Here is a 19,696-nt window from a genome sequence, read left to right as displayed (position 1 = left end):
CCTTACTCCAGATGTCTATACCTTATTGAGTATGTATGCTGTTTCCTCTCTGAGCCATTTTTTTTTTTAGTTTTTTTGCAAGGCAAATGGGCTGAAGTGGCTTGCCCAAGGCCACACAGCTAGGTAATTATTAAGTGTCTGAGGTCAGATTTGATACTCCTGACTCCAGGGCAGGTGCTCTATCCACTGCACCACCTAGCTGCCCCTCTGAGCCATTTCTGTTAAGAGTGAAGTTTCCCTCATTCCCTTCTCACCTTCCCCCTTTCCATATCATTGCAAAAAAAATGTCTTTTATATGGAGTATCTTAGCCTATTCCACCTCTCCTTTCTCTTACTCCCAGTATATTTCCCTTTTAGCCATTGACTCCATTTTTACAATATATTATATCTTCAAATTCAGCTCTCTCCTGTGCTTCGTCTACAAAAGCTCCTTCTACTTGCTCTACCAAATAAGAGGCTCATATGAGCATTATCAGCATCACTTTTCTAGGCAGCAATACATGCAGTTCGTCATCATTAAGTCCCTCATAATTTACCCTTCTCCTCTGCTCTCTATGCTCCACCTAAGTCCTGTATTTGAAGGTTAAATTTTCTGTTCAGTTCTTGTAGTTTCAAGAGGAACATTTGAAATTCCCCTGTTTCATTGAAAGTCCATTTTTTTCCCCTGAAGAGGAGTTCAGTTTTGCTGAGTAGTTGATTCTTGGTTGCATTCCAAGTTCTTTTGCCTTCCAGAATATTATATTCCAAGCCCTACTAGCCCTCAATGTTGTTGCTGCTAAATACTGTGTGATCCTGGCTGCAGCTTCACATTATTTGAATTGTGTCCTTCTGGCTGCTTGTAATACTTTCTCTTTGACTTGGTAGTTCTGGAACTTAGCTATAATATTCCTGGGGGTTGGGGTTTTTTGGATCTCTTTCCAGGGGAGATTGGTGGATTCTCTCCATTTCTATTTTGCCCTCTGCTTCTAGGAAATCAGGACAATTTTCCTGTAGGAATTCTTTTAAAATGAGGTCAAGGCTCTTTTCCTGATCATGACTTTCAGGTATCCCAATAATTTTTAAATTATCTTTCCTGAATCTGCTTTCCAGATCAGTTGTTTTTTCAATGAGATATTTTACATTTTCTTCTAATTTTTCATTCTTTTGGTGTTGAAGCATTGTGTCTTGATTTCTTGTAAAGTCATCAGCTTCTTTTAACTCCATTCCACATCTGAATGATTTGTTTTCCTCAGAGAGCTTTCTTATCTTCTTTTCCATCTGGCCAATTCTGCTTTTTAGAGCATTCTTCTCCTCAATAACTTTTTGAACTGTTTTATCCATTTGACCTAAGTTGGTTTTTAACATGTTATTTTCTTCAGCATTTTTTGAATCTCCTTGACTAAGCTGCTGACTTTGTTTTCATGTTTTTCCTCCATCTCTTCCATTTCTTTTCCCAATTTTTCTTCTATTTCCCCTTACTTGATTTTCAAAATCTTTTTTGAGTTCTGTCATAACCTGAGCCCAATTTCCATTTTTCTTGGAGTCTTTAGATGCAGAAGCTTGTACCTCCTCATGTTCAGGTTGAGCATTTTGATCTTCTTTTGGATCATGGACACAGTATTTATTAATGGTCCACTTCCTCTTTTTTTTCTCTCCATTTACTCATTTCCCCAGCCTGTGCCTGGTTTTGGGGTGCTTCCTGAGCTTTTGAATATCATTTGGACACCCCTCCCCTCACAAGGACCTCAGTGTGTGAGAGACTCTGACTGTTCTCCTGGGCTGTGAATGACCACAAGCGCACCCTTGTGATTCATCTAATGTCAGATAAGTAGTAATTGACAGAGGTAGGATTTGCACCCAGGCTTTCCGTTTCTGGGGCTGGGGTGTCCCTGTTCTATTGGGGGGGCCTAGACTGCTGCTACCAGTATCCGGATGTGGTCAGAATCCCAGAGTCCTGTTCCAGGGACAGAGGACAGACCTCGAAAGTCTCCCTCCACTCCCCTACATTCAGTGGGCTGAGCACTCAGGATGCAGCTGCCTGGAGGATCCTCCTTGCTGCTTGCTGCTTCCTTTTCCTGGATCTGGGCACACTGACTGCTGCAACCGCCCTGAAGGCCTGGACTTCGGGCTTGCTCTGGCGGAGGTCCCCCGCTGATCCTCCAAGTTGTGCTCGGTGCTCCCCAGGGTACAGGTCAGAAAACTGTTTCTGCTGCTGAAAACTGTGGCTCCTAGGTGCTCTGGGGTTGTTCTTGGAAGACTGAAGTTTCTTCACTTTGGTGGCCCAGCCCTCTAACCCTGTGGAAGAGTTTTTCCACTATTTTCCAGGTTATCTTGGATTGGAGAATTGCCTCACTGTATCTTTCTGCGAGTTCTGTCTCTCAAAAATTTAGAGTCATAATTTTAAGATTTTTTAAAATTATTTTGGAGAGAGCACCTAAGAGAGGCTCTTCTCCTGCCACCATCCTGGCTCAGCTAATTATGATTTTTTTAGGTTTTTTTTGCAAAGCAATAGGGTTAAGTGGCTTGCCCAAGGCCACACAGCTAGGTAATTATTAAGTGTCTGAGGTCAGATTTGAACTCAGATACTCCTGACTCCAGGACCGTGCTCTATCCACTGCACCACCTAGCTGCCCCTAATTGTGTTTTTTTTTTTTTTTTAGGAAAAAACATTCTTCTAAAAATAAGTCCATAAACTCCACCAGACTGCCCAAGGGGTCCTTGATATAAACAAAAAGAATTATAGATCTTGAAGCACAGGGACCTTAAAGGATATCTAGCCCAATCCCCCATATTTAAAATTTAAGGGAGCTGAGGCTGAGAGGTTTAATTAGTGACTTGCCTAAGGCCAGATAAGCAGTAATTGTCAGAGGTAGGATTTGCACCCAGGCTTCCTGTTTCAAAAGCATTCTCACTTCATTTAACCTTACTGCTTCCTATCAGAACCATGACACTACTGAAATGATGGGAAGCTTATAAGCAATTATATTTTGCACAATCTGCAAAAATAGAGGATAATTCTGAGTACAAAGCAAGGATATTGGGAGGGGGAAGTCTCCTAGATATTGAGTCTATTGTAAAATTTTGCCTAGGGGATCAGAATCTAAAGTTATACCACTAAGTACAAACATTTACAGTTGTAATCTATGTCAGTTTAAGCAAGTGTTTCTATCCTCCTTCATACCTGAATACCCTACATATACTTCCCAATTTGAAGATAAAATCATCTGCTGAGGTTTTCCTTGTTAGCATAAATCATTTCCAAATGTATTCATCTTAGAACAGATGAAAAAGAAACTGAGAGTGTAGGATGGTCTGTTCTTTACAGTATGGAAAAAGAAAGAACTGTGATATAATGTAGATGAAAAGGCTTGGCTGGCACTGAACCATGACTTTTGATATCATAGAATATATTAGTGCTTTAATGAGTTACTTTTTATATTTAGATTTTACTTTTGATCATACTGTACATTAAAGTCACAATTTAATGTTTACATCACAGGATGCTACTGTTGACACACCAAGGGGAAAAAACCTGTTTTGACAGGAGAAGAACTCATTCAAATTTGATGGAATTAGAGTTTCTAACAAAACTCAAACTTTTCAGTGTTTTGAGTTAATTTTTTGGCAGCATATAACTTCCTGGGTCTAAGAGAAATTACCTTTAAAATTAGACCATTAAAAAAAGATAAAAGTTTTGGACATCAATTAGCTTGCAACCTATCTAATTATTGTTTTGTGCATGTAAAGGACTCAGACATATGGATTAAATATCCATTAAAACACGGCAGGGTTTAAAAGTGAGGGGAAAAAAGAGAGTTTTGGAAAATTTACTTAGCTTTTCTCACACCTTCAGACTTCTAAAAGCAGTTCAAACTGATTACAGACACCAAAAGCTAGAGGGAATGCTCTTTGCTAGAGAATTTGTTGATGGAATTGGTTCAGTTACAAGGACAGCTGATTAAGAGAAGACAGATGATAGAACACCTGCCATCAACCCATCTTAGAAAAAAAGCTCATTTACAATTTGGGCCTATACTAGGCCTAAAAACATCTCACACACACACACACACACACACACACACACACACACACACACACACACACACAGGCTTCTCCTATGAGAAAGGAAGCTGAAGCTGATTGATACAAGACCATTACTAGCAGATTTTTTTTCAATTCTACATGAAACTTTATTCTGGATCATTTTTTTGTTGTTGTGGTCTTTGAATTTATCAGGGTATGTGTTTTAACAGAAGGATTTATTGTGTCAAAAGTATGAACAGTAATGCCATGTTTTAGCAAAATTTCATATAATCAAAATGGATGGATCAATTCACTGTTTTACCAACAGTGTATGAATGCTCCTTTCTAACCACAACTCCAACACTGACTATCCTCATTTTTATTTTCTTGGTCATTTTTCAGGGTAAGAGTGAAAACTCAGAATTGTTTTAATTTATATTTTTCATTACTATTGACTTGGAGCAAGTTTCCAAATGTCAATGCAATTTATAATTTGCAATTCTTTCAAAAAACCATTCATATCTTTTGACCACTTATCTATTGAGGATTGGCTCTTGTTTATTCTTTTTTTGTTTTCTTGCATGTCAAGGTAGTACTGGGAAGACAACTGGCACTTCATAAATTCTTCCTGTTGATTCATTTCAGAAAATGTTTTTGAAAATAATTGTGATGGGGCGACTAGATGGCACAGTGGATTAGAGCACTGGCCCTGGAGTCAGGAGTACCCCTGTTCAAATCTAGCCTCAGACACCTAATAATTACTTAGCTATGTGGCCTTGGGCAAGCCACTTAACCCCGTTTGCTTTGCAAAAAAAACCTAAAAAGAAAAAGGAAAATAATTGTGATATTCATTTATATAGAGAGAAATCTATCAGGGCCTGTGAAACTAGGTGTGAAAGTACTATTATCCTCACTGAAATTGAATATTCTCTCTTTTGCTCCCCTTTAAAAAGCAAGTTGAATCTTATTTCAAGACTATTCTCTTTCCTTAATTTAGGAAACTGGTAGAGTTTGATAGTCTTGCACATGGAGTCCCAAATTTCATGCCTGTGAGTACTTGGATTTATCAGGTGTTATCTTTCTGAGTTTATCCACATAGAGCAAAATGAGTGTGAGAAACCAGAGACTCCAAAGGATAGCTTGCTGCAATCCAACCATCTTCATCCATTCCATGCTTACAGAACTGGGCAGCCTTAGAACAGAAATCCAGATTAGAGCACTGTGCTATGAATGCCGAGTCTGACAGAGAAGAAGTAATGGATGAGGAGTTGTGTGTTTCTGCTAAGCAAGTTGTGAGGAAGGAGGCAGACAGGAGGACGAGGCTGATGGGACCGTAGATAGCAGAGGGCAGCTGCTTCATGGTGGAGATGGGAGGCACCTGTCTAGACTGCCCTTGTACAGCTTGTCCTTTCCTGGATCATTTATTGAACTCAATCATATGCAGGCAGTTTGAGTGACTTATGATGGCCCCCTTCCCATTTCACTCTCTCCACTATTATTTCTTAGTTCTAAGAGTGGAAAGTTAGCAAAGAATTCTAGAGTGTCCTTAGGGGCGGTAGTGAAAACAATCCTAAGGCCTTGACACAGGAAGGCTGGACAAGTTTTTCCTTAACAGGTAGTAAACCTATCCTTGAGACTTGATTGGATTTAAGTAAACTGAAGGCTCTAATTGTTGTAGCTTTCTGGTGGCCCAAGTACAAAAGTCAGGGAATGAAGAGTCACCTGGAATGCTCAGAGGTTTCTGACTAACAAGATCCTCATGTATAACACATAGCAGGAGATGTTGAATCAATTCTATCATTTCTCTAATACTGGTGAAAAATAAAGCTAATTGTTGTATATTTATGAGTTTCATTTTCTTAGCTACCAGATTAACCTTAACAAAGCTAGACCAGAGGGGCTCAAGTAGGTTGACTCATCTCAAAAACCAAACAGAAAATTCTGGAGAATTTTTGCCAAACCTGGGCATGGAGCAGAGAATTAGGGTAGAAATCCTAAGAACAAAGATTGAGAACTTGAAAGAACCTCAGTGGCCATCTACTTCCAACCTCCTCATTTTACAGATGAAAAAAACAGAGGCCATAGATTTTAAAAGACTTGTTCAAGAGTCACATAGCAAATGAGAGTAGTACCCAGTTTTCCTCATATTGTACCATTCTGCAATGTCATATTAGTGTCATCTAATCTAGGCACCGTTGTTTCTATGAGTAGGAAAACCAGTTAAATCTGAGGATCCTGTGAGCCTCTACAGATGTCTCCTGAGCTTCAGCCAATACTGTTAAACATTGACTTCATTGTTCCGTCCATCTCAGAGGCCCCTCACCCACAAGAAACACTGAGATTTTTGCAAATGAATCTATCATCTATCCCAACTATCACATTGCTATGAAATCAATAAAAGGAAGAACAATGACTAACCAGTACTACAATCAAAAGTGCTCATCACTGATAGGTCCTGTCCCCAAGTGGTATTTGGCTCCCAAAGCCAGACTTCTCAGGGAAGGTGTAGTGAGGAGTGGAACATATGTGGTCATCATCAGCAGGATGATATAACAATTACAAAAGTCTGCAACTGTATGGAAAGTGTCAGATGGAACAGCATATATTTGACGAACAAAGACTCAAATCAACAGGCAACAGTTACGTCTGAAAAGGGCTTGGACAAATCCACTCCAGGTGTGAAATCCTGGGCCAATGGCTGGAAAATTGATATGCAGAATAGGAATCAAAGAGTGGGTTTACTGAGTTCAAGTATTTCAGATTCTGGACCAGGATCTTCCCCAATAAGATTCCAGGCATGATGAAATCTAACTCATTTAATCCACAAAACAGCCCTGGAAATTTATCCTACTGGTCCCACCAAAATTTTTTTTTTTTTTTCTGGAGATGTCTACTAAATAGATTCTGCTGGATGTGGTGGTACATGCCTATAATCCTCGCTACAGGAAAGACTGAGGCTGATGGATCCCCTGAGTTCAGGACTTCTGAGGTCCAATGGCGCTAAAGACCAGTAGGCCTAAAAACATCATTGACACAGACACACACACAGATACACAGACACACACACACACACACACACAGACTTCTCCTATAAAAGGAAGCTGAAGCACAAATATGGTGGGCCCCTGGGAGAAGAGGGCATGCCAGGAGAAGTGAACCAGCCCAGGTCAGAAAAGTGGCAAGTTAAAGCTTCTATATTGATCAGTATTGTTAACTGGGTCCACTAGTAGCCGTTACACTTCCAGGCTGGGTGAGATAGAGAGACTTAGTGTGAGAAAAGAAAGAACGAAAGAAAGAAAGGAAGGAAGGAAGGAAGGAATTGAAAACTAGAGTTTCACAAATGATCCCTGATAGTGGGAGGGAAAAGCATTCTTTTATTTCACAATTAGCAATAAAGTACAACACTGAAGCATTTCTGCTAGAACTGATGCATTTATTTAGATTCAAACTAAAGTATAAATGACCTCTAGTGATCAGGTCAGGAGTCAGGAAAATTCATCTCCCTGAGTTAAAAAAGTTTCAGACACTTATTAATTGTGACCTTGGGCAAGTGACTTAACCCTGTTTGCCTCAGTTTCCTCATTTGTAAAATGTGCTGGAGCAAGAAATGACAATTCACTATAGTATCTTTGCTAAGAAAAATCCCAAAATGGATCATGAAAAGTTGGGCACAATTGAAATGAATGAACAATAATAAATGAACCATACCATAATTTTCTCCTGAGAACATATTTTGATAAATACAATAGAGAAGGCATTAGATGCCCCAAAATGGTGAATGAGTACTGCAGAATGCCTAAAGAACAGAAGATGATGATACAAACATCTAGACCTTGTGTTCAAGAGGACTTTCTCATGATAGACACCTCAAAAAAAAATAGGTACAGGCTACACAACCTGTGAGATTTTTCCTCTTCAGGATGAAAGTGATGGTCATTAGACACTGACCTTGGAACTTTTCATGTACTTTAAAGTTCCCAACTTTTTTTGGTTCATTTAAGTGTCTATTGACTTCTATGCTCTGCCTCAAAATAAAGTACCAAAGATTCCATCATAAGAGTATCCATCTCTGTAACAAAAGGTTTGGAAATGAAAAGAAAGAAAATTTTCATTAGGAACTTTTCAAGTCATTCAAATGAAACAGTACTGATATTCTAACAAGGTAATTAACATAAGAAGCATCTCATCTATTGACACAAATGCCAAAAAAAATTAAACAGAATCAGACCTTTTCAGACCTAATAGGATTCAGAACCTTGTCAGATGAAGAGGGAATGTGATTACAGTTTAGTGGGAAGACCACTGGCCTTGAATCAAAGAGAAAATTGGGCTTAAATACATCCTCAGATGCTTCCTAATGGTGGCAGTACTTATGACCTTTCTCAGGCTTAGTTTCCTCATCCACTATGGTGCAAAGTAATGGAATGCTGAGTTCGGAGGCATGCAGCCATCTAAATACTTGTATGATCAAAGACAGTTCAGTCACTATTTTCTCTAGGTCTCTGTTTCTTCCTTTTGTAAAATTAGAGGATTGGCCTTTTCTGCTCTACTACTATGATGTTATGAAATGGACATAATATCTGTTGAATTTACTTCACAAGGTTGTTGTGAGACCAGAATGAAATAGATTAAAAAAAATTCCTAAAAAAGTTTAAATGCTATGTAAATTACAGTTTGTAGGATTTTATTAATCCTGTTATTATTCCAAATATCCATCATCTTTTAACAGAATTTTCCTAACATTTCTTCTGCAAAATGGGTATATTTGAACATCCTTCATAGCTATGTTGGAACAGCATAGGTACTCTATGACTCTTTGTTGAAGTGAATTGAAACTTGATGGTACTCTGAGCAAGAATTCTGAGTTCAACTCCTCCAGCCTTGGACACTTACTAACTGTATGACCCTGAGCAGTTAACTTAATTGCTGCCTGCTTCAGCTTCCCCAGGTGAGGGATAATAATAAATATTGTTATAAATGAAGATAATAATAGCACCTACTTCCCAGGGTGGTTTTGTGGATTAAATGAGTTATTTGTAAAGCTGGGGGTGGGGTAGATGTATTTCAACAATATTATTTGTTTATCTCTAGTTCTGGTTCCAAGACCAGACCTATATGAAAGTCAGGTGGGAGAGAAACAGAAAAAAGGTTTTCCTGACTTCAGTTCCCATAAAGGTTCACTGTTAAATAGAAGAATCAGCTGCCTCCAAGAGGAGTGAGCCAACACACAATAGCTTCCTTTAAATACAATTTCCTTCATTAATTGTAATGAGAAAGAAATATTTTCTGAAGTTGGAGGAATAACAACATGAGGATATATTATATGATGAACAGGATAAGAAAAAGCCAAATAATCCTAAAATCATCATTTATCAAGAAAACATCATCTGCAGGCACAATCATTTATATGGCCTTTCTGATGTCAACTAAGCAATGACATATGAAGAGTGCTTTTACTGAAAATAGATTCTAAAATTAATAACGTATGTATTTCTGGGTCTAGTGGCCAAAGTTCAGCATTCCAGTCATCTTAGGAAGAAATATGAGTAAATCAATTTGCATTGAAAAGCTCCTTCATGAAGTTGGCTGGGCAATGTGGCGGGCATCCCAGTCTGTTCAGAGGAGCAGAAGTTGAATTCTGTTTTGCAGAAGACTGCTTGGTCCCAGTTGAATAATCTGCTGATACTCACTGTTAGCAAAGCAGTAAATAGATTATGGGTAAATAGATATTAACATTATGTTTAAATAGCTTAAAACCTCACACCCCCATTTAAATACACACAGAGACACAAAATCAAGTTAGGCTGAGGGAGTTCTTAGTATTCTCATTCTTGGAACCACTTCTACCCTTAATTGCTATATATAGATCCATAGCCTGAAATGTATATCAGCCTTACATTTACCAGAAGCAAACCTTTTAAAACTCTTTTACTTTTGTCTAGTTTAATGTCCTTAACAAAACTCTACGTAGAACCAAATTCAATTGGATAACTAACCTAGCTTTGTGATTGTTGACCAATTTTACTTTTTATGATCATCATTCAATTACTATCTTATCCCCATGAATTTCCTTTAGAAAAAGACCAGGCTGCAGATCATCTTTTTATACCAACCATAAAAATACAGTCTTCTTTGAAAGATTCCTTAGGAGCCATGACTGAAAATTATAAATAAAAGTCACAATGAAAGAGAAATTTTTAAAAAGATTTCTGGGTTTGAAATCTTGGTATGAAGTCCAAAAGCATATTAGGCCACAAACATTTTTTATCCTGGGTGAGCATCAAAGTTAGTTAATTTATAAGTAGTACCTATAATGCATTTTATAATAAAGTAAACAAAATTGACCTTTTCCACTATTTGGGGCCTCTACAACTTATTACTAGGAGCAGATGGAGAACTTACTTCATGGGAGCATGAAAGATAGTAAGTTGATCGGAGACATAGGGGGTTGAGGTTTCAGAATTCTGTCTAGACAAATGAGATCCCTTCTATTTCCAGGTCATGGAGTGAGCAGGTTGAATGCATGTAAGGGCAGCACTCTTAGCAAACTATCTGCCTTCCAGTGTAAGCAGGGGAGGAGAAGTAGCTAGTTGGGTGGGTGGAAACTGAGCAGATTCTTTCATTTCCCTCTGACATTTCCCCTCCCCCCCCCCCATTGGAGACCTTTCACGTTGAGCTGATGCCCACCACCTTTCCTCATACATTATCCTCTTTTGCCAGAAACTGCACTTTTTTGAGTCACTTTCCACTTCAGGCAATGTTGATGGGAAAGCCCCAATAAACCCTGACAAGATAGGTTGTTTATTTAGACCAATTTTCATGGTTACCCCATCAGTCCTCAAACCTTTCCATGACACGCGCTGAACTTTAGACCATTAAGTACATCTCATCCTTTAATATTTGGGGAGAGGGAAGGAGGCAGGCTCTATTGAAATTCCCAGTGATTTTTAGCTTTGGAGCAAGGTTTGTTTTTTTTTTTTTTTTCAGTGACCCGAGAAGCATCAGAGTTCTAGCCATAAGTAGAAGGGGCAGGTCACCAGGTAGCACAAGGCAAGAACTCCTTGCTGTTCCTAGCACTGGTTAACAGATTGGGGGCAGGGGGTGCAATTCGACTACTCAGAGTTGTAAAGGATCCCTTGACTCCTCATAGTCCTCTCCTCCCCCTTGTTTGGCTGCGGACTGGACAGGTTCTAAGAGGGATGGAGCCTGCCTCTCCGCCTGCCGCTGCTTCGCTCTCTCCCTCTCTCCTCTCCATTCACCACAACTCAGAAACCCTCCGGGGGCACCCACCCACCGGGCACCCACCGACCCACCACCTGTCTCCTTTCCTCCCTGCTCCCAGACACCGAGGGGGATCAGCGTTTACATCGGCCCCCGAGGCGGCTTCTCCTCCTCTCCCAGGGTGACCCCGCTTCTGAAGCCGCCCAAAGTCGGGCGCAGGGCAGGCGGCGGAGGAGCCCCGGGGGGCAGGTCTGGAAACTGAGTCTGTGAGCCGGCTGGCCGCGGGGAGCCCCGCGAGTCTCCTCCGGGTGGCCCCGTGCCCACCCGCCTGTCACCGCGCAGCAGGGGCTGGGGTCCTAAGTTCAGTGAGTCCGGGGGAGGGGGAGTTAGTAACCACGATACTTGGGTCCTCAGCAAAAACCTTGAGTTAAGAAAACTGGGGTGGGGGTGGGGTGCAGAGCGGGTGGCCGAGCTCCTGTGCCCCCCGCCCCCCGCGTCTCAGCGGGACTGACCTGCCAGCCGTCTCTCTCTGACATTTTTCCACAACAAATCCCAGGCTTTGGAAGTGGAGTCCCGTAACTGCTCACTGATGGATCTCCTGAGCTGGGGTTTCGGGGGGTTCCGCTTGCTGGTCATCTTAGATCCGTCTGCATAGCGCCGGGGCCCCCCCCCCGCCACCCCCGCTCCTCTCCCGCCAGCGGCCCGGAGAGCCAGGACCCGCGGCAGGGGCCGCAGGCGGGCTGCGGGGCCGGCCTCCGGCACTTGCAGCCTCCGCACATCAGAAGGACCGCGAGGCGGCTTCCCGGGGGCCGCGGCGCGGCGAACCTGGGCGCCTCACAGCTCCACTTGGCCGCTGTGCCCGCGCCCGCCTCTCCCCGGGGCTGCCCGGAGTCCCTGGGTCCTTCCAGGACCCCGCTCTCTCGCCCCTCTCTCTCTCTCCCTCTTCCCTCCCTCCCTCCGGAGCTTAAGTCTGGACCAGATGTGCGGCAACTCGGAGTTTCCACCACCCTGATTCAGTTTCACTGGCAGAGCACAGGGGGCTCTGCGCCTTTCTCCTCCTTCTACCTAGTTCTTGATTTCCTGTCGTTTTCTGCCTATGAGCATTTTAAACCGTTTAAACAATGTGCCTTGGCTGGCCTCCCCAAAAGTGTAGCTATCACCGTTTTTTTTTACTGTGTTCGTGCCACGTGGTATCAATTATTCTAACCGCCGTCCGTGTTGTCTTCAATTCATTTGGGACTTCGTGATAATCTGGGCAGGAGGGTGTTGTTCAGGTGTGCTGCTTGGATCTTGAGGGTTTTTTTTTTCAAGTTATCGATAAACTTGTATAAGAGGAAACGAGCAAGATTTTGCAATTTGAATAGGAAAAAAATAATAAGAAGCAGCGTGGAATGGTGGAGAGAGAACCCACCCTCAAAGCCAGAAAACCTTTGGGTCCAAGTCCTACCTCCGGCCCATGTTATCTGCATGACCTTGGATAAATCACTCATCTTCTCAATGGCCACTTTTATAGGACTTAATTTTCAGAAAAGGTGCTGATCTGCATGGGAAAAGGCGATTCCTAAGTAGGAATTATTATACAACAAGATTAGTAATCTTGTTCAAAAATGAGAGGAAAAAATGCATTTTTCAAAGGAAAGGTAGCTATGGTACGATTTAGGGGATAAAGGATTACCTGGTGGCAAAGAGAGCTAGATTCAAATTCTTCCTCCGAGACTGATTAGCTGTGAGACCCAACAGTTTGCCAAACTTTTCTGTGCCTCCCTAGGATTTCTCCAAGTCCTTGATTCATTATGGTTCAGATCTGCCAGTTTCCTGCAGATCTTCTCCAACTGAAATGTAAAGGTCAAATGGGGTGTGTGATCTACTCATAAAAGGGTTATTTTTACACTGTAACAAAAGATCAAGGTCTTTGTACAATTAATGAGGCATATGAAGGTATATGAGGTATATGAAATCAGAAGAATTTTAAAGTTATTGTAGGCAACATAAGAGTGAACTGCAGAGTAAATAATAGGATTATGCATCCTGGGTCATCTCCAAGTCATCTTGATTCCTATCTGGCCACTGGACCCAGATAGCTCCAGAGAAGAAAGTGAGGCTGGTTACAACACTCCACCCCCCCACCCCCCCCCACACACAATCACATGTATTTCATGGCATCACCTCCCTGATGTCATGGTCTTCTTTCAGAATGAAGGACAAACATAATCATCATCAATGTATATTGGACTTGGGAGGGAATATTTTCTTCTGGTTAGAATACTGGAAAAGGCTCTCAATTTGAGGAAAGTTTTCAAGAAATCAGTAGCAGGTTAATTGAACACGTTATTTAACTGATCTAGGGGCCTAGCATATAGATATATTTTATACATGTAAAATGGATACAGTACCAACTTTAGACTGGGGGAGGGGAGGCAATGTTATGAAATTCCCAAGGTCATGTTTCTAAAGTACATTAATATTCTTAAGAGAAAGTCATTATTTCAATATTGGAAGCATCAAATGATCTATTTGATGTAAATCTCAGGTTTGGAAGAGGTGACTGTGATACTTCAAATACCTCTGGAATGCATTCCTATGGACCAACCAATTCAAACATTTAAGTACCTACTAGGGGCAAGGCATCATATTAGGCTCTGAAATACAAAGACAAAAAAAATAACAACTCAAAACCAGTTCTTGCTCTCAGGGGCTTCTGTTTTTTTTGGGTAAAAACATACAAACGGATATGCCCATTCAGGATAATTTGAAAGACTTTAAAAATTAGGAAGGCTGTAGTAGTCTGTGTTACATTACAGAGTAAAGATAGTCTAATTTCTCCTTTCTTTCTAAATGTCCTTCTCTCAGTCTCACAAACATTAAAAATTAGCTGACATTTTCTTTTGGATCACCTTCCATATGCATTGACAATTAACGAAAAGTATTTCAGTGCACATATGCTATAAATTGCTTCTGACCTGGGGTGAGGAAGACAATAACTATCTGCAGAGCTGCCTTCTACTGAATACATTAGTTCATATTTCTAGTGGAAACTGAAAGAAAAGTCAGTAAGAACAGCCTTTATTACTTAAAAAAGTCCAAGTGCATTCTTGTAGTTTTATTACTATCCATAGCTGTGCACAGACGGCTGAGCTGGGTTTGAATTTTTTTTTCACTCCCCCCCCCCCCAATGCTAGTATTTCAAAGTTTTAAAATTGTTCATTGGAAGGCAATAAGTCACAGATCAGAAATGGACTCAAAAACATGGAAGTATGCATAGCTACAGTCCAATCCAGATTGCCTTCTGAACTTATGCCAAATACCCTTTTGATTACATCCTCTGCTTTGTATGCATGTAACTGGTAACATAAATGCTCTGCAAGGCTTGGGATTTCTGTTATCTAAAGTGACTGCTATACAGTATAACAACAAAATGTTTAACAATTACATTCCCAGGGAGAAGCTGTGTTGTATTTAACTCTAAAAGATATCCCTATTTGGATTAAACAAAGTCAGAAGCTGTAACATTATCCACACAAGTGGGACAAGAAAGCAAGGGAGCAAGCAAGTCATTTCATTGCTCATTTAGCTCCAAGGATTCCAGTCCCCCTACTGTTTCCTAATCTGATATTTTTTCCCCAGAAGTCACTGAATAGTGTTTGTCTCAAAGTAAATGGTGTTTACATAAATAAGTGACTTAGAGATGAATTCTGGTTTTGCCAATTTGTGTGACTTCAGTTTTTGAAGTGGGAGTGACTTTAGCACTGACCAAAAGAAAAGAAATTGAAGTAACCTAGCCATTCAAGGATCTCACAAGCAGTCACAGTCCCCCTGCACAAACAAATGAGTTCACCCATTAGTTTACTAAGGGACTTTGTCCTCAACTTAGATGGACAATTTTCATGATCAGGCCTTGTTCTCTAAATTTAAAACATCTCTTATTATATGAAAGTGAAGCAAATAAAAACATAGTGGTTGATAGAAAAAAAATGCACCTATTCTCAGTTCTTCTTTCCTTTAGTCTCCTAGCCTAGATAATTAAGACATACCACAAACACAGCCAAAGGCAACACAGTTAAGCAGTCGGGCAGAAACCCACCCATCTGTAGGTCTTTAGCACCTACAGCTTGATTATCAAATTGATTTCTGAATTCCTTTCTTTTCTCCCTTACAATGTCAGCTAAAACTACATATGGCACTTTCTCTCATGCTCCTTGAAGGTAAGACTCATTTTTGTTTGTGTTTGTGTGTTGATACTTTCTTTTCCTTATATGCCCCCCATGTAAGGGGGCAATATTTGTCAATTTGAAGACTGATTGACTATTGATTAATTGATTCTTTTTTGCCAACTAAGTTACAGAAAGTTGACCTTTAAGCCAGGAAGGCCTGAGTCTAAGTCCTGGCCCTGATGCAGTTTGGCTATGTGGTCCTGCACAAATCACAACCTCTCAGTCTTCTAGGTAAGTCTTGAAGACTATATAATACAAAGAGATTTGCTGATCTGCCTAGTGAAAGGGACTTTCCCAAGTCCAGTACCTATTCTCTCTTAGTTTATTTAATCTTTACAACAACACTGAAAGGTTTACTACAGGTATAAATATTTCTATTTTTCTGTTGAGGAACCTGAAAATCAGAAGTCACACACACTGGTAACTGACAGGCAGCATTTGAACCCAGGTCTCTCCTGACTCAAGTGCCAGTGCTTTTTCACTACTCTGTAATGCCTCCATGAATTCTCCCAGTCTTATTGTCCCCCTCCCTCTAACTCTTAATGTCTGACTTGATCCTATACCAAACATTATTTGAACCAGTCTTATACCTGCCTCCTTTCTTTTTGCTCATTCATGGTGTCAGGTGTTATATGTCACTGAGAAGGCAATGAAGCCGATACTATCAGCAGGGCCTTAAAAGTCTTGGCTCAAAGAGAGTCAACCATCCCAGTCCTGATGGCACCGGGCCAGGAAGCAGCTGTTCCTTAGTTTTCCATGGCCAGGCTCCATCATTTCAAGCTCTGCTGCAGTGTTTTTCAAAGCATTTCTTCTAACTGTCCTGCCTACAATGCCTCAATGCCTCACTTTAGTTCCTTACATGGTAGCAGCTTGGGTAGTTCTCCATGAACCACCTATCAGGACAAGTGGACTCAGGGTAGGTATCATTACAGTAAACAATGCTTTCTCTTGGCTACATTTCAAGACTTGATTGCTGGCTAGCTTGCTTTATTTTTTTAATGTTATACATGTTATGTTTTGCTTTGTTTTCAGTCTGAAGTCATGCTTTCATCAATATGGAGAATTTCCGGGGTGGAAACTCCCCAAACAAATGGAGATCAGCAACTTACCCATAATTTAAAACGCAAAAGTTGCTGGTGGGGTTGAGAGATTAAGTGATTGACCTATAGTCTCATACTTTATATATATATATATATATATATATATATATATATATATATGTATATATATTTATCAGAGACAGGCTTTGAACCTGGGTCTTCCTAACTTCAAAAACAGCTCTCTATGATATCATGCTGCCTTTCAATGTCTGTGTAGCTGAAGCTAATGTGATTAATTTTTCCGGGGTCGAAGATGATTTCTCTCAAAGTACGCTCCCAAATCTCTTTTTCCTGTCTGTTACCACCATTCACTGAATCTGCTGTGTTAGAAAACTTTATCACCCAGTTTGTTATGTCTATTGATTCTACCGCTGCAATATTTCTAGTAGCCATTCATTACCTCATCACAAACCACTTGGATTTATGTGGTAATCGCTTTCTGAAAAGATTTTTATTGCTATTTTTGTCTAACCATATCCTAGATTTTTCACTGTATCTCCCTGCACTCCAAGAACCATCCCTTAGAACCAAGATTTCTTTAAGGAGAAAGGAGACCAAAAAAATCAGCAAAACTGATCAGTACATTGAAAAAAATCTGTTTCTCTATGCAGTGTACACTTAACACACACACATATGGACCTAACCTCTACAAAGAAAAATATCTCTTCACATCTTGTTTTGAGGGTCAATTTTATTCTTTATATTTATGAACCTTTCATTTTTGATTGGTTTGTGGTGATTCTTTCTCATTTGTATTTTAACAACTATCGCCAGCACAATAAATAGCATTTATATATTTACTACTTGGTGTTAGACACTGTGCTAAGTGCTTTACAAATAGTATTTTACCCTTACAATAACTCTGAGAAGTAGGTGCCATTCTGATCTCTAAATAATCGAAGAAACTGAGACAGAGAAGTTAAGTGACTTGCCAAGGTCATAAGCTAGTAAGTGTCTAAGGTGGGATTTGAACTCAGGTCTTCTTGACTTCAGACTTAATTCTGTATATACTATTAAAATTATGGTATCCCTGGTTCTGCCTACTTCAGTTCAGTTAAGTCCTTCCATTCTTTTCCAAATTCCTTCTAAAGTTCTTATGTTCATTTCTTACCATAATTTATTTAACCATTCTATACTTATTTCTTAAGAGTCCTTCTTAAATTTTACACTTCTCCTCTTCAGTCCATCCTTTATACTACTACCAGTCTAGATCCAGTCATGCCATTTCTCTGCTCAAAAAATGGACAGTAACTCTCTGATGCCCATACTGCAATTGATTGACTTTCAGATTCCCCCCACTATAGCCTTCTCTTATAGTCCTCTCCTGCATATGCTTTAAACTCCTGTTTTGGACTCAATCTCTAACATGCTTTCCCAGCTGACACTGTACTCTTTATGCTGAATTTATACTTCCCTCTTCCTATTTGCCTTTTGAATTTGCACCATTCTGAACCAATCTAAACTCTACTTAAAGTAAATTTTCTCTTCTGTGAATCTTTTGTTGACTTTCCCCATTTTTGTTGTATATATTTCTATTGTATTTATCATGTATCATCATTGTGCACTTCAGTCATTTTTTTTTGGTTCTTTTCTCTCAGTTAGAAAGTACCCAACGTAGTCTCCATGAGGCCAGAGATGATGTCCCATATAAACTTTGTGTTGCTCTGACAGCTAGCCTAGACTCTATGTATTGTAGTTACTTGATAAATTGAATTTACAGATCTGTAGACCTTTAGTCAACATTGTCCCTAGGATAAATTAATTTTTATTTTTTCTTTACCTTCATTTCTTCTTCTTTGTCAACTAGAATGTCTTTAAATGCCTTGGTTGCAGACTGCTGTGACAGCTGTCAGTTCTCTTTTGCTAATGAAAACCTGTGACTGTGTATTGGGATTCCATTATTCATGAAGGTGCTATACAGTTCCATCACTACCATTTAATGTTTACGAAAGCTGGGACTATTCATTTTCCCTGTCTGGGCTTTATTTTCCTGATTTGTCAAGTCAGGGTATCAAACCAGGTAACTGCCAAGGTTTCTTTCTATCTCAGACATTCACAATTTTTTTATTCTTAAGCATGCATACTCAATTTGGATCAACATTCATTCAACCTTTACTTAACAACCAGTACTTACATTGGGAAAAGTATTTTGCTGATTCTGGGGGAAAGAGATGATTCAAACATGATCTCTGCACTCAAGAAATTTATATCCTAGTAAGGAGATACAAGTCATGCATACTCTTAATAATCAATAACTTTAATGCAAAATGTAATATAAGAAAGATTAAAAATGACATCAACGCTTTAGATATTTGAGATTATTTTCAACTCTGGGTACATGGGAAAGGTTCGTGGAAGGATAATTATGATTTCAGTAGACAGAGATGACAGGAAGAGGGAGGATACTCCACGGTCAAGGAACAATACAACACTATTTTATTTAATGGGTGGAGTAGGTCCAAAGAGGGGAAGGAAAGGGAATAAACATATATATAGTGTCTAAGTACCAGGAACGTCTTTGAAATAGTATCTCCATTAAGTCTCACAATGATCCTATGAGATAGGTACTTTTAACATTCCCATTTTATAGTTGAGGATGCTAAGGCAAGCAGAGGTGAAGTGACTTGCCCAGGGTCACAAAGTAAGTGTCTGGGACTGGGTTTGAACTCAGGAATATGAGTCTTCTTGACTCCAGGTTAAGTAACTCTATCCACTGTGCTACCTAGCTGCCTCAGTAAGAGAACAACAGATCTGATGAGACTGACATTATCATCATGGTGTAAACTCAGCAAAATTTTCATGGCAGAGAAGATCAGTGTGAATAAGGACAGAGCCTGCAAAAGGGGCTTAAATCTGGGTTCAAGATTTTGACTAAAGAACGATCATGAGGGAGACCATGGAGGAGACAGATTTGAGTAAATTTGTGAACAAGGTACTGGTGTCTGATATAAATTTTATGATTCCACAAGTACATGGCAAACATTCCTCTTAAGTACTGAATCCGTAAGAACAATGAATTGCATCATGATTATAATAAAAAGTTATAAGACGCTTCTATCATTGCTACAGAGACCAGATGCACATGTTGATTGGTTAAGATTAACTGTTTTTGTCATTGTAGGATTCCTTCTGTTTTGGTGATAATATTCTTTGGATTGGTTT

At 39.9% G+C, this 19,696-nt stretch overlaps 1 protein-coding gene across 6 annotated transcripts in view; it reads right to left on the bottom strand.

Moving 5' to 3' along the window:
• The window catches only part of STARD13 (StAR related lipid transfer domain containing 13), a 624,823-nt gene that overhangs the window by 287,965 nt on the left and 317,162 nt on the right, over positions 1-19,696 (bottom strand). Inside the window, exon 1 of one of the 6 annotated variants that reach the window (XM_074216056.1) lies at positions 11,736-11,905. The exons of the other annotated variants lie outside the window; for them this stretch is intronic. Coding sequence (XP_074072157.1) covers positions 11,736-11,859 — 124 coding nt within the window. The 5' untranslated portion in view covers positions 11,860-11,905. Of the gene's footprint in view, positions 1-11,735; positions 11,906-19,696 lie in introns of those variants that run through there. 6 annotated transcript variants of the gene reach the window in all.

This window comes from Macrotis lagotis, chromosome 1, assembly GCF_037893015.1.
Source record: "Macrotis lagotis isolate mMagLag1 chromosome 1, bilby.v1.9.chrom.fasta, whole genome shotgun sequence".
Taxonomy (NCBI): domain Eukaryota; kingdom Metazoa; phylum Chordata; class Mammalia; order Peramelemorphia; family Peramelidae; genus Macrotis; species Macrotis lagotis.
The sequence above is the reverse complement of the archived record's forward strand: the minus strand, read 5'-3'. Positions and strand labels throughout refer to the sequence as shown.